Source organism: Bombus affinis, unplaced genomic scaffold (assembly GCF_024516045.1).
Source record: "Bombus affinis isolate iyBomAffi1 unplaced genomic scaffold, iyBomAffi1.2 ctg00000059.1, whole genome shotgun sequence".
NCBI lineage: Eukaryota > Metazoa > Arthropoda > Insecta > Hymenoptera > Apidae > Bombus > Bombus affinis.
This window is the reverse complement of record NW_026108820.1, coordinates 2,795,742-2,809,536: the sequence shown is the minus strand read 5'-3', so window position 1 is coordinate 2,809,536 and position 13,795 is coordinate 2,795,742. Positions and strand designations below refer to the sequence as shown.

At 36.1% G+C, this 13,795-nt stretch overlaps 1 protein-coding gene and 1 long non-coding RNA gene across 7 annotated transcripts in view; one reads left to right on the top strand and one right to left on the bottom strand.

Moving 5' to 3' along the window:
- The window catches only part of LOC126926796 (uncharacterized), a 94,870-nt gene extending 81,922 nt beyond the window's left edge, over positions 1 to 12,948 (bottom strand). Inside the window, exons 1-3 of one of the 6 annotated variants that reach the window (XM_050743152.1) lie at positions 12,391 to 12,948; positions 10,491 to 10,731; positions 5,875 to 7,658 (exon numbers count right to left, since the gene is read on the bottom strand). In XM_050743152.1, coding sequence (XP_050599109.1) covers positions 10,516 to 10,731; positions 12,391 to 12,777 — 603 coding nt within the window. In that variant the 5' untranslated portion in view covers positions 12,778 to 12,948 and the 3' untranslated portion in view covers positions 5,875 to 7,658; positions 10,491 to 10,515. Of the gene's footprint in view, positions 1 to 5,874; positions 7,659 to 10,434; positions 10,732 to 10,849; positions 11,067 to 12,001; positions 12,201 to 12,390 lie in introns of those variants that run through there. The other 5 variants (XR_007714874.1, XM_050743156.1, XM_050743153.1 and 2 more) reach the window with 5 other exon arrangements.
- Positions 737 to 2,575, top strand: LOC126926847 (uncharacterized). The gene is made up of 4 exons (XR_007714941.1): positions 737 to 911; positions 1,566 to 1,690; positions 2,159 to 2,251; positions 2,405 to 2,575. It is a non-coding gene; the product is annotated as an uncharacterized LOC126926847 (long non-coding RNA).
- Positions 12,949 to 13,795: the final 847 nt, after the last annotated feature.

Sequence of the window (13,795 nt, the reverse complement as noted above, 5' to 3'; positions counted from 1 at the left end):
TTACGGATGGAAAGCCGTCTGATGGAAATTTGTCTGAAATGTCCGTCGTAAAATTGCATTTTTGCGGGCAACAGAAAACAATGGAATTTTGTACAAAAGCGCAATACTTTAATTAGCGCAAAATTCCATTTTCCCCGCTGGGAAATTGAATTTTCTATTAAAGCGTGATACGTTTAATCAGCGGTGGCGTAAATTCAACAAACTAACAACTGGAATATTGACTTGTCACAATTTTGTGACACCGTATATGTCGTTGATACGTTCCAGTCTGGTCGTATTTACAATTTCAGAAATTTTGCAACTATTTTTTCATTTTATCCGTAACGAGAATAGCGAAGATAAGACAGGCAAACGTGGTAAAACGTTGATAATTCGGTTACAGGGAAATCGAATAAATTCGAAGTTGAAGAAAGTAAGAGAAAGTCGAAACGAAGCAAACGCGATTCCTTAAGCCACGATGTTCAGGGATTTTATAATCTTTCCGGTGACGTCTTCGACGTGGAATACCCAGAAGCTGAGAAATTGATTCTGTACGATGAAAAAGACGATGTCTCCACAGAATACAACGATACAATAGTGGAAGAATTATCGATCGACGTAAATCCTGTTGAGAAATGCTCAGTTGGTATGACCGCTAGTTACTAAAAGGTTACTAGGGTTGTGTTGGTACGACTCCTAACGACGCTCTTTTGTCATAGGAGTCGACCACGCCTTAATTGCTAAGACGCATTGGGAGAGTTTAAACGTTTGCTGTGTGATTTGGTGTTTTGTATAAGAGAGAAAATAAAAGGTGTGATAACCAATCCGAGTGGATCCGAGATTGATTATCAACCCCAACCTATATAAAATAACAAATCCCGAGGAAATTGGATACTTCTCTGGTCCTAAATGGCAAAGGAACAGATTATCAAGTAAGTCAAATATTTTTCCAAATGCCATTCTTGTACAATCGTTGCTTTTTTACTTACCACGTACAATATAGCGGTTAATAAATTAACGAATCATCGAATATTACTGAAAGAAAGAAATTGTACTGATATTCCAATCTATCGTGTACAAAAGTAATAATAACAGCATGTAATATAAGAATAGCTTATCTTCAGCCTTAAAAGGAACTCGGTTTACAATTATTCTCCCTATTGCGTTCCACTCTCGCTTGATCTTCTACACGTTCATCTATATTTCGCTGTTTTTAATTTATTTTATTATTCCCTGTCTATTACACATATGTATATTGTCCATTGCACGAATCTTTATCTATCTTGCCTAATTTAATGTAAAAAAATAGAAAAATAGACAAATTTGCTGGAGGAATACGTTTACCAAAATTTGTCAAGAATTTTAAAGAAATTTGCAGGATGAAATTCACGGTGATACCGAATTGATATTTTTGAAATTATACTTTTGAAATAATTATTTATATCATAATAATTATTCCACGAATACTTGCTCGTAGATATTAATTTATGCTTTTAATAATCATGCGTTTAAGCTATCAAGTCGAGTCGAGTAGACTTTCTAATTTCGTGGAAGATAAGTCGATTTCTAAGATAAGTCATTTCTAGAGAAAAGACCAACTGCTAAGGATTCGCCGCCACGATGGCTAGAGCTTGGAATAGCTGCTGATTACTCCGTGGTAGATTTTCATGGAATTCGAGTACAGCAATATATCTTGGCTCTTTTAAACATCGTAAGTAATACCAAACGAAATTCTGTTATTATACTTAGATATAGAATACCTTTTCCTACATATGTACGCGAGCAACCGGGAAACATAGGGCAGAGTTATGCGTATCTCTGTATTTTCAAGGTACGCTACTTGCTTTCAAACATCTCGATCGTATACTCGGATGGAAGCTCTGTATTTTCTGTTTACACTGTTCAAAGCTTACACGTATCTTTTAAAGAGTTCTGCAAATAATTTATCCGTAATGGAATTTTGTAATCGATTAATTTCAGCCATTCGGTAATTGGTTTTCCAATGCTGTTGAGATTAATAACGTACATTTCCTAAGATAAATATAACGAATAAAATTAATTTTTTAGGAAAATTATATAAGATACGATGTATTTACGAGAGTTTTGAATAATAATTTATTTGTAAGGCTGTAATACTGTTTTAACGCCTGTTACATTTTCGTACGTATTTTAATCCTAGGTCAGTGCAATTTACATGGACCCATCGCTCGAATCCAACATGATTCTAGTGATCGTACGAATGATTTTATACGCGGAAAAACGAGACGTTATGGTAAGCGATTTCCATTAAATTAAATCATTTAACTAAAGTAGTAACTATCTGAGATACGCATATGCGAGTGTCAATTATTTTATTTTCTACTTATCTGTACAGTGTATGGTATATAAATTATATAGGTCAAAATATCTGCGCATGACGTTTTAGGTCGATAAAATGCAACGAGTTCCATTTTGTTAAATTGGACAACCGTGAACGATCCCTTGGAAACAAATTTCCAAACAAACAATTTTCACGGATCATTGACAAACCTCGCATTTATCGTGTATCCGAAATATCTGTATAATCGACTATTAAACCTTTTTCATCTCTTAAGAATCTTAATTTAATGTTATAGACCTATGATAATATCATTGATATACGACACTTGCGATTCCTTTTACTTTTCTTTTTCTGCTATTCTTCTCTGCTGTTGAATCAACATTTCAACATTTTTCAGGAAGATTAAAATACTAATAGCGTTACAAGTTACATTTGATTACAATCAACAACATGATTACTTGCACATATATTTATTATCATTGACGAATATTTATATATAGTATATAATGCATGATGTAATAATAAATATAATATATTCGTAATATTTGCTAGCTTTTATTAAGAAAATATTAAACGTTGTCGTAGGTCCGCCGTGGCGATGCCAGACGATCTCTCGAGAACGTGAACAAATGGAACAGAAAGATGCTGTCCTCGAAGGACGTAAATCACGATGTTGCTGTATGGTTGACGCGATTAGATATAGGAGGTCCTTCCGGTTACGCACCTGTGTCAGGAGTATGCTATCCCGCGAGATCGTGCGCGTTAAATCGAGACGAAGGCTTGACCAGCGCCTTTATCATCGCTCACGAAGTAGCACACATGTGAGTGTCCCACATGTTGGGATATCGTTGGCAAACTGAAATATTTATAACTGGCCTGGGTATTTACGCAGAGACCGTGTGCTATTTATTTATGCAAATACGTACTTTTACGAGAATAATTTGAAAAATGAAATCTCCATAGGAGAACTTATTATCTTTACCGAATATCACAACGAGTACTGTACTTTGAATCTGCCATAGATTTTTGCGTATTATGTGCGTTCTTGCATTCCTCCTTTCACCTACGATGGCTCTTAAACAAGAAACGATATCGTAACGAGAAATACAACTTAGCTGAGCGTCCACTTTGGTTCCACTAGTGTTGTCCCATACGACTTTGTGTTTGACCTCGCTATTAGGGGACTTTTTACCCAACGTTTCCTTCACCGCCTTCACTACCTTCGATTTATCGAACTTGAGACTTAAACTGGCCGTTACTAAATCTTCCGGCTTCTTCGACATCGGTTGGTGTCTCTTCGTGAACCAATTCGACGGTGCCATAAAGGTCGAAATAGCGGCTTTCGAGGATCCGCTAAGCTTACTTTTAGCTCCGTGCAATGTCGACACGTCGAAGCTGTTGGAACGGAAGCTCTTCGATCGACTTCCTTTCTGTTCGGTCGTTTTTCCGGGCCAGTTTGATTTGCTATCGTCCCGGGAACTCGGCGCTTCCTCGCCGCATCGGTTGATTTTCGTCGCGGAAGACTCTAACGAGCTTAGGATCGATATCAGATCCGTATTAGAGCAGACAATGCCCGCAGCACCGGAAACGGATGCACTCGCGGCTCTTGGCAGTTCCGAGACGCGCTTTCGGAGAGAAGACGTCGGCGAAACCGACGGAGTAGGCATTTCAGAGAATCGTTGTTTCGGCTGTTGAGTGTAACGTTGAGCGGAACTGTTACCCTCCAGCGGCTGTATTTCGTACACTTGCTCCGTCGACGTCCTGTACATCCTTAAGCGCACCTGGCAAACGGATTGCTTTTATTCGAAAGACAGTTTCTTTTTTATCATAATTCGTGCGTTATGATACATGTTTCGATGATTGAGCCGTTAAGCGTGACAAAGCGATGGAATTGTTTTGCACAGAAATTCTGGTTCTAAAATTATGTTAGGGATTCTAGGGCGTAATAACATCTTGGAACGCAAAGTTATCGATGTGTCGATGAAAGTTAAGCGAGCTTTATCGAAGCACACGTTCGAGTCTTTGGGCGATTGCTAGGAATACGCGTAATGTTCTTTTCTGTGAGCTGAAAAGTTGAACGACTATAAAAGGCGTTTGTAGAGGATTTCAAAGCGGAAGAAGAAGCGATACAAATGTTTAGAATCAGAAATTATCTGTTTATATAGAGATCTGTTTGATGCAAGATCTAAAATCAATCAAATCGGATTGTATGGATTGTGTATTTGTCTGTGTTAATCCTTTGACGTCGATACCAACGATGTATATAGCGAATGGCGGTTATCAGCCAAGATTATGAGCACGTACGCAAATAGACTAGAATATTTTGCAAGAATGAAATGTCTTGGTATGGTACGCTTTAATCTATCTATCCAAGTCAAAATAAGTATAAAAATCGCGTGGCAATCAACATATTTAAAAAAAAAAAAAGAAAAAAAAGAGGAGAAACAGATGCTTCTGATTGTTTTTTAGTGCATTTTCATAAAATCTTCTAAATGTTTAATTCTCATAGAATAAAAGGGAGAGTATACGTTTGAATCTCAGCAGATTTTATTAATTCTTTGAAACCATAAATACAATATGAGTATTACATCAACTTTAGTTCATACATGTAACAACATATTATTCTGCATGTAGCAGTTACATTTAATGAAACATTTACTTATCCAATAAATCCATATTCTCTACTAAACGTTCGTTTATTAATAAAACTGCCATAATCGTCCACGCATTGTTCGCTTCCTTAATTATTTTTCAAAGTATAACGATAATCAATGATGCAACAGAAATATCACGTAACATCCCAACAATCTTACATGAGATTTTAGCTGTTTTTACTATACAAATTAAGTCATTATTAAAATAAGTCATTATAATAATATATATATATATATATATATATATATATATATATGTCGGAGATGAAAGAACACCGGAACGTTCCCTTTGGAACTTTGGGAAGACCCCTAGTATTGAAATTTAGATTTCACCATAGCCGTATTAAGAAACTGTCGTCATTCGATCCGACTGTATTTATTTGAGATTTATGATAGTGAGGCGACAATCAGTCGCCGAACGTAGCCGCGGTCAAAGGGATGAACGTTTTGTCTAACAAAGGCATGAAGTAATTCTATAGCTCTTCTTAAAAGAAATACTTGGGACAGGGCACGACGGTAAACGTTTCAATGGTTTCTGCCCCGTGGCTCGCCACACGCAGACTTTGTCCTTCGGGTAAGATGATTGCCAGATGCCAACGCATCTTCACAGTATATGTTTAGCTGGGCGAGGACCGGCTACGAATATTAAGTTTCAATTATACAAAGTCTTTCAAATAGACAAATAGCCTGTGCCCCAACTATGGGAAGATAAGAGAAATCTATCCTTCCACGAACGACGCTTCCCGCTAGCAACTTTTCCCAAGGACAGCTAATATCTTTCTCTAACCACCAACATGGAAATTGACCAATTAACAGCAACGTCAATTTCCCACACCCTTCGAACGGAGACTTTTCTCCGCTGTCCAAGAATCCGATGATCTCGTGCCCTTTTTTTTTTTTTTTTTTTTTTTGCGTGGGGAGGGGAAAATGCTATTACGCGTGCCCAGTGACCCGCATCACTGGGTTATGTGGGAGTCGGTCGGTTGTCGTTGCCATACCCACTAAAAACCCCTCCTCCTTCTTCCTCCGCTTAGAGGGCAGACAACCCCGGTAAAACCTGTCGGCAGTCATCAGGGTTGTCCTTTCGTGCCCCGTTGTATCTACTTCTTCGGGCAGTTACTGCTCATGTCGTCCTCTCAGCCAGTTCAGAATACTGGACTGGTCTCCTTCTGCGGTTTTTCGTTGTTTCGTGTTCTTGCCCTCATTGCTCCACGTAGTTGTTGTTTCGCTCGTTCTCCCCCTTGCCTCTTCCCAGGCCCTCGCTGTCACCCTCCTGTGACACATGACGGTCTTGCAGAATTGCCTGAATTTATTCCAGCTCTCGTTCTTGGCGGTCAACGTGGCGATCAGATTGCCCACGTCTATCTTCCCGCCCAGAGCGTTCTCCAGCTCGATCCTTCTGTCCGTCCACTTCGGGCACGCGAAGAGGGCGTGCTCTGCATCGTCGTTCGGGTCTACACAGTCGAGACAGTTGCCGTCGCTGTCCTTGCCAATCCTTTTTCTATAGACACCGAAGCTCCCATGCCCGGTTAGCAGCTGCATGGTGTGGTGATCGATGTCCATCTTCTTTTTGGTAAATAGCAGCGCACTCGGTATTAATTTCTTTGTGATATTTTCCTTTTTGTGGTTGTTCCACTCCTTCTGCCAGTCATCTTGGGCCTTCTTGCGAATCGCCTCCAGTTCCTCCTTCAGCTTGCAGCCGTCATCCGTGCCAATCCTGGACCCATGGATCTTGTTCCTCTCGTAGGTCTCTCCGAGCATCTTTATCTTTATGTAAATCGGGAGATTCCCGGTCAACACGCAAAGTGCCGCGTGGGAGACGGTACGGTATGCCGGCGTTGTTATGCACAGGGCCGTTCGTTGTGCTCGTTTCAGCTTTTACCTGTTCTTATCGGCATTCGCTGCTCTAGCCCACACCGGCGCTCCGTAAGTTACGATGGACTCCCACACGTTGTAGTAGAGCCTACGAGCCAAGCTGGGCGGCCCGTTGATGTTGGGTAGAATTCCCCTAAGGGCTCCTATTAACTTGTCGACTCTATTACACACCATCTCGATATGCGTACCGAACCTCCGACTGGAGTCGATGACGACTCCGAGATCTCGTTCCCTTAGGCACACCCATCATAGATTTCTTCGACAGCGTCACCGCGACGGAGAGCCACTCACTCTAGTGCGATCTCATCGGCAATCGACCTGTCTTTCGTATACGTAATAATTGCCCCTTGCTCTAACATACAGTGTAACTTAGACGCTAACGAAGGGTAAAGTTCGTCATCCCGTTGACCGCGGATTCGTTATTGAGCCTAGGATCATCGTCATTTGCTTCTCGAGTATCTAATTATCGCGATTACTTGTCCAATTCCATCATAGTCATATTTGCACTAGTAAATATCTCCTCTATTGCATAACGATCACGTCTAGCGCCAATAGGGATTCGTTTCACGCCCTTATCCCTAACTCTAATCTTAACGCCAACCCGACATATATATATATATATATATATACATACATATATATATTTTATACATACATACATATATCAATTTTTATACACACAATTATACATATTCATTTTCATTTAATATTTTCATTTAATAATTTAATAAACCTTCGTCCCGCAAAGGCAAATAAATTCACGCATAACATTTCTCTTCAGCGGCATTGTTCTAGGATTGTATTTGTTGAAAGAAGGATAGCATTAAGCGCTGGAATAAAGAATGACGAATCGTTATTCTTTAACCATCGTACTTAGACTCATATTTATTGAGCTACTTGTATTTTAATCGAAGTCTAATATCCTCCATCTGTAGGCGTAAATATTACTGCCGTTGTTAATGTCATTTTAAGTTTTACTACTGGAAAGGACATTTAAGTTTGAAGGCAGGCAAGTCTACTGTTCTTAAAGCTGACATTTAGACATCTAAGATTTTTTGTGTCTTTATTGACAAAAATATATTTGACTTTGCATATCTAAAATAAAGGATTTGCGTTATCTAAAATAAATAGATCATCTTTCTTTAGAAAATTCAATGTGGTGAAATTAGAATATGAGATAAAAGAAATACTCTATGCATACTTATTGTTCTTCTTAAAAATTAAAGGAATACTCATAATCCTAAAATATCCTTTCTATGTTGTACTAGATATATATACAATTAAAATGTGTAATAATGTGAATGATAAACTAGTTCGAATAATTATTTTGCTTAAACGTAAGTTAATTGAAATCAGATGAATGTTATACACGCATTATACCGTGCATTATGAACTATTGATTGATTGATGCTCATATTTAATTATTAACGAGAAAATTAGAAAAATAAGATTGAATTTAATCTGTCCTTCTTATATTTATTAAGATGAGTTCTGGGACTTGAAACACTCGAGATTAGAAATTTTGATTAATGTTTCACATTATGACTGGACGCTTGTTGTAATATCTTTTGTACGAGATACACTATACATACACAAGATCAAAATGGAATTTCGAAACGGTCGTATCGTTCAACAAAAATCTCTTTTATCTTTGATCCTCTTCATAAAAATGCAATTCTCCTTTACAGAACATCATATAACATTTATTGTACGATATATTGTTCAATTATATTTCGAAATTTTCAGCTTCGAATCTTTGTTTAATTATACTGTAGAATTAAATATCATGCGTTATTTAAATATAAAGATAGACTAAACTTTTGTCCACATTTATTAAAGCTGTATCAACTGAGATGTTTAAATTTGCGAAATTTCATGGACTTTTATATTTAATTTTTCATCATGAATCCCGCTTTGCGATACAATACATATTAGATTTATAATATCTTAAATTTACAGTACCAATGCTGATTTCATCTGAAACTATTTGTTTGCAAATGATATCTTTCTTCGTTGGAATTACCCTTCACTTATAAATTAATAATTATTAACATTGAACAGTATTGTTAAACTTCAATAAAAATAGGATCGATAACTAAATGTTAGTTAAAGAAACTTCCTATTATTATTGAATTTTGTTTAGAAAACAATAATAAAAATGGGTGTCTTTTTGTGAAAATAATTTACAGCATATCACTCGACTTATTCATATAAGAGACATTAGTTTGTTTAAATACCCTGTTGCACCCTTTTATTCATTTTCAACCCAATTTTTTCACAACATTAAAAAATATTTTAAGCCTGAAGAAAAACATGAAAAACTTCTTATTAGCATGATTTCATGCTAAACATCCTCTTAAGATATTATAAATCTTTCTTGTTTACTAAAACCAGAGCCTAACTGAAATATACGAGTATCGCAACAGGATTAATCGTAATACATGATTAAATACAAGCAATATGTAAGCTATATTTTTACTTTTTACTTCAGAAATAAATATTTCACCAGCATCGTCTTTAGCTTAAGGAAAATAAACTTGTGAAATTTAATTTAAAGCTTCGTAAAACATGGAAATGTTGCAGGATAACAAATCAGAAAAGATATATTAAATAAATCACAGTTCAGGTATCTATAACATGTGATTCTCTTAACAAATCTGTTTCATTCATCAAGCAACTGCAAAATTTCCGTAAAATCAGAAGCGGTTTCACAAATTATAGGCATTCGTAAACATGATAGATAAGAGTTAGTATCGCGGCGTTTTAGAGTATCTATGAGCGTAATATGGAAAGTAAAAAGATGTATAATAAAAATAGTTCACTTTCCAAGCTATCACTAACATTGTAACGAATTATTATACATATAACGGCTCACGAAAGTACTCGGACGCTTACAGAAACTTTCCATGAATATTTTGTTGAAGCTTTTCATGAATTTCAAGATGCATTAGGCTGTCTCAAAAGTTTCTTTCGTTTTGTTCTATTACTACAAAATAGATCATACATAAATCGATAGAATAATATAAAACAAAAAGTGTCGTGCATCTATTATTTCCTTATGAAACGAAAGAAGCTTTTGAAACAAATGTAAATAGGAATTATAAGATGCTTATTGATTACCATCGGTATTTGGACAGTTAATTATGTATTGTATAAATAAGTCACAATATTTTTAGTAGGAGCATTTTTACCCCTAATCAATCATATGTTTAAAAATACTCTTTACATTGTACATTAGTTTTTTGCTATGTGTACGTCTGCAATAAGCATCTTCTAGCTTCCATATATATATTTCCAAATTAGTCTCAATTTTTACCGGTGTAATCATGATAGACACGTCTCGTTACATTGAAGTGAAGTGAAGAAAAACACTAACACACATAATATATATTCGCAAAAATCTTCTATCTAATATTTTCGTCAACTACTGTATACACATTTATTAGATATTTGTGTGAGATTAAAATCGACAGATACGATAAAAGAATATTGTAGAGGTATAGCAATAAGAAAATACAAGGAAAGTATAGCTCGTTAATTTGAATTACACCAGATTGTCAGTCATCTATTAGGTCGTGTTAATCTCTGAATAAATTCTTAAATAAATAAGTGTTAATAAAGATAAAGATAAAGAAGTGTTAATTAAACTAGAGACACTTAACATTTATTAGCATTTGTTCTTCCCCATTACTTCTTGAATAGGTCCTTTAGGGAAGAACAGAGAGACGGTTCGCTGGATTCCGTCTGATTCCGATTTTGATTCTTGGTATTTGAAAACCAATTTGTCACTTTGCCTGACATTGGTTTGTTCGGAGATACCGAGGGCTTTCCGCTCGACCCGGAAGCCCCCGTATCGTTTCCCTTTTCCGCCGTTAACATCTTCTCAATTGCGCTACCAAATACCTACGGACAAAATTGTTCTTATAAATTTATGAATATTATGTATTTACGTATTTGAATGAAAATTTTTATGAAACGAGATTTCGCGTTAAAATACGTAATAGTAAATACGATAATTTACACGTTCTTTTTACCAAGATGAAAATGTACATGTAAATTTACTTGATGTATATGTAAATAGAAATATTTATATGTAATATTTATATGCTTGTATTTAAAATATTTTCATGCTTAAAGAATAAAGGTCATAATGTTATAAATATTTAAATCCTTGCACCTCTCCTTTATCGCGTAAGAAAGAGAAACTAAAGGTTTCACTCCAGAGAATGAGCTTCGTTCTAAAACAAATCAAATAACATATATTTAAGTATTTAACTGTTATTTAATATTCCTAATATTCAAAATAATATTTAACATTTCTATATTATTAATATAGATGAGAAGTCGATAAGATAGTTTACAATCATTAAGTACAGTATCGCAGATCCACCATCAGAGGTCAGTAATATTAAAATAAAATTCATGTTGGATTAAAAGTGTGGTTAAGTTGGGGCTAACCCCAAATTTGCAAATTTTGACCTAAGTCAAAAAGTGGCCATTTTTGCACCTCCTCGCGAACGAAAAATTCTTGTGCGACGTTTAAGAGAATTTATCAAAAAAAAAACAAAGAATTATTAGCATTTATACGAAATGTGACATGGAAGTTGAAAAAGATGAGTGTAGAGATGAAAAAATTAAGCAGAGGTAAAACTTACGCGCTACACTTGATCTTCATTTTCTTTAAATTTTGATCCAGCTGATAAATCAGTAATTAAACCAAAGGAACTAAGTTTGAAATCAAGCGAATCTGAAATACTATCAGACTGTTGCTACTGGAGAACAATAGCCATCTTGTACTTCGTACTTGCTCGATTCCAAACTCTAATCGATATACCAACAGAATTTACCAGCAAAATAATTATTCAGAGATTCTGTCGGTAAAACAATTGAAGTTTAAAATCGAACGAATCCGAATTACTGCGAGATCGTTGGTGACTATTGTTCTCGTAGCAACAAACTGATGGTACTTCAGATTCGTTTGATTTCAAACTACAATTGATTTATCAATAGAGTTGTCGAAGAATTATTTTGTCGATATCGGTGTAGAACAATAGTCAACAACGATCTCGCTGTACTTCATATTTCCTCTATTACAAACGTCGATTCATTTACCAGCAGAGCATCTGAAGAATTATTTCACATGGATCATGTAGAAAAAAAACGAACACGAAAATGGAACTGTAATAACATTTTTTATTCCTTGCTGAGAGCCGTTCTTAAACATTTTTCCCTTCGCAAGAAGATCGGAAAATAACCACTTTTGACGCTCTGTTTTCATCCCATATGAATTTTATCTTTAATATTACCGATTGATAATAATGTCACTGCGATATTGTCCGCAATGATTGCAAATTATCTTCTCCACGTTTCACCTATATCGATAATACAGAATATCAAACAACAATTATTTAATTTCACGTTGTTGTTGACTTTACTAATTTTTACGATAAAGTGCATTCTCTGGAAGAGATTTTACGATTTACGATTTTCTTTTTCATTCCCCCTTTCACCTACGATGGCTCTTAAACAAGAAACGATATCGTAACGAGAAATACAACTTACCTGAGCGTCCACTTTGGTTCCACTAGTGTTGTCCCATACGACTTTGTGTTTGACCTCGCTATTAGGGGACTTTTTACCCAACGTTTCCTTCACCGCCTTCACTACCTTCGATTTATCGAACTTGAGACTTAAACTGGCCGTTACTAAATCTTCCGGCTTCTTCGACATCGGTTGGTGTCTCTTCGTGAACCAATTCGACGGTGCCATAAAGGTCGAAATAGCGGCTTTCGAGGATCCGCTAAGCTTACTTTTAGCTCCGTGCAATGTCGACACGTCGAAGCTGTTGGAACGGAAGCTCTTCGATCGACTTCCTTTCTGTTCGGTCGTTTTTCCGGGCCAGTTTGAAGAAATTCCCTTCAGATCTCCGGTTACCGTTATCCACTTCATATATAGAGTTTGAAATCTTTCTCAAAATTTTGAAAGGTCCTTTCCTAATTTCTTCCAGCTTATTTCTATTCATTCTGTTTCCGTTGTGGGTGAAGACCGTATCACCAATTTTAAACTCGTGTTCTCGTCTTTTTTTGTCATATTTTTGTTTGTTGATTTCGAAATTTCTTGCTGAGATTTTAAATGCTTCTTCTCCGTCTCTTTTTAAGTTTATCTTCTTCTCTGTTATTCCCTTAGGGATGATTTCGATCATTTTCCCATACAGTAAGTGATTTGGGGCAAATCCCGTTACACTGTGTCTGGTGTGATTGTATTCTTCTACGCTTTTTTCTGCGATCTTTGTCCAGTTTCTTTTTTTTTTTCGAATTGATCTTGCATCTGATTCTGTTTACTAATGTTTGATTTACCCTCTCGTTTAGTCCATTGGAGGATGGACAGTCTGTCGAGGTGAAAATTAATTTAATGTTTTTCTCTCTCGCGTACTCTTGAATTTCCTTGGATGTCATCGCTGGGTATCGGTCTGCAAGGATAATTTTTATGGAGTCAGTTTCTCCTGTCGAGTTTATAAGTTTTATGATATCTTCCGCGCGTTGTGTTTTCGATGTGGACATAAAAACAGCCCTTGAAAAGTGATTTATGAGTATATGCATATACTTCTTTGGTGAGTTGTTGTTGGAAAAACCTCGGACCGTATCGAATGACATTATTTCAAACGGTTTCCTCGCTGGTCCTAGTCTCCACATAAGCCCGATCGGTCTTCTCGTTCTGCTTTTATTCCTAATGCAGGTTTCGCATTGTTTGCAGAATTTGTCGACAATTCGGTCCATATTTTTGAAATAATAAAAGGGTCGGATTTTTTTCAATATGTGATTCCTTCCAACATGGCCAAAGAAATCATGCACCGTCTTTATGATATGCTCGCCTAAACTAAACTCTTGTGAGACGAATATACGTTGGCGTCCTTTAATATTTTTAAAAAAAATCTCTGATTTTTTTATAAGGTCTTTCGTATTTTTAA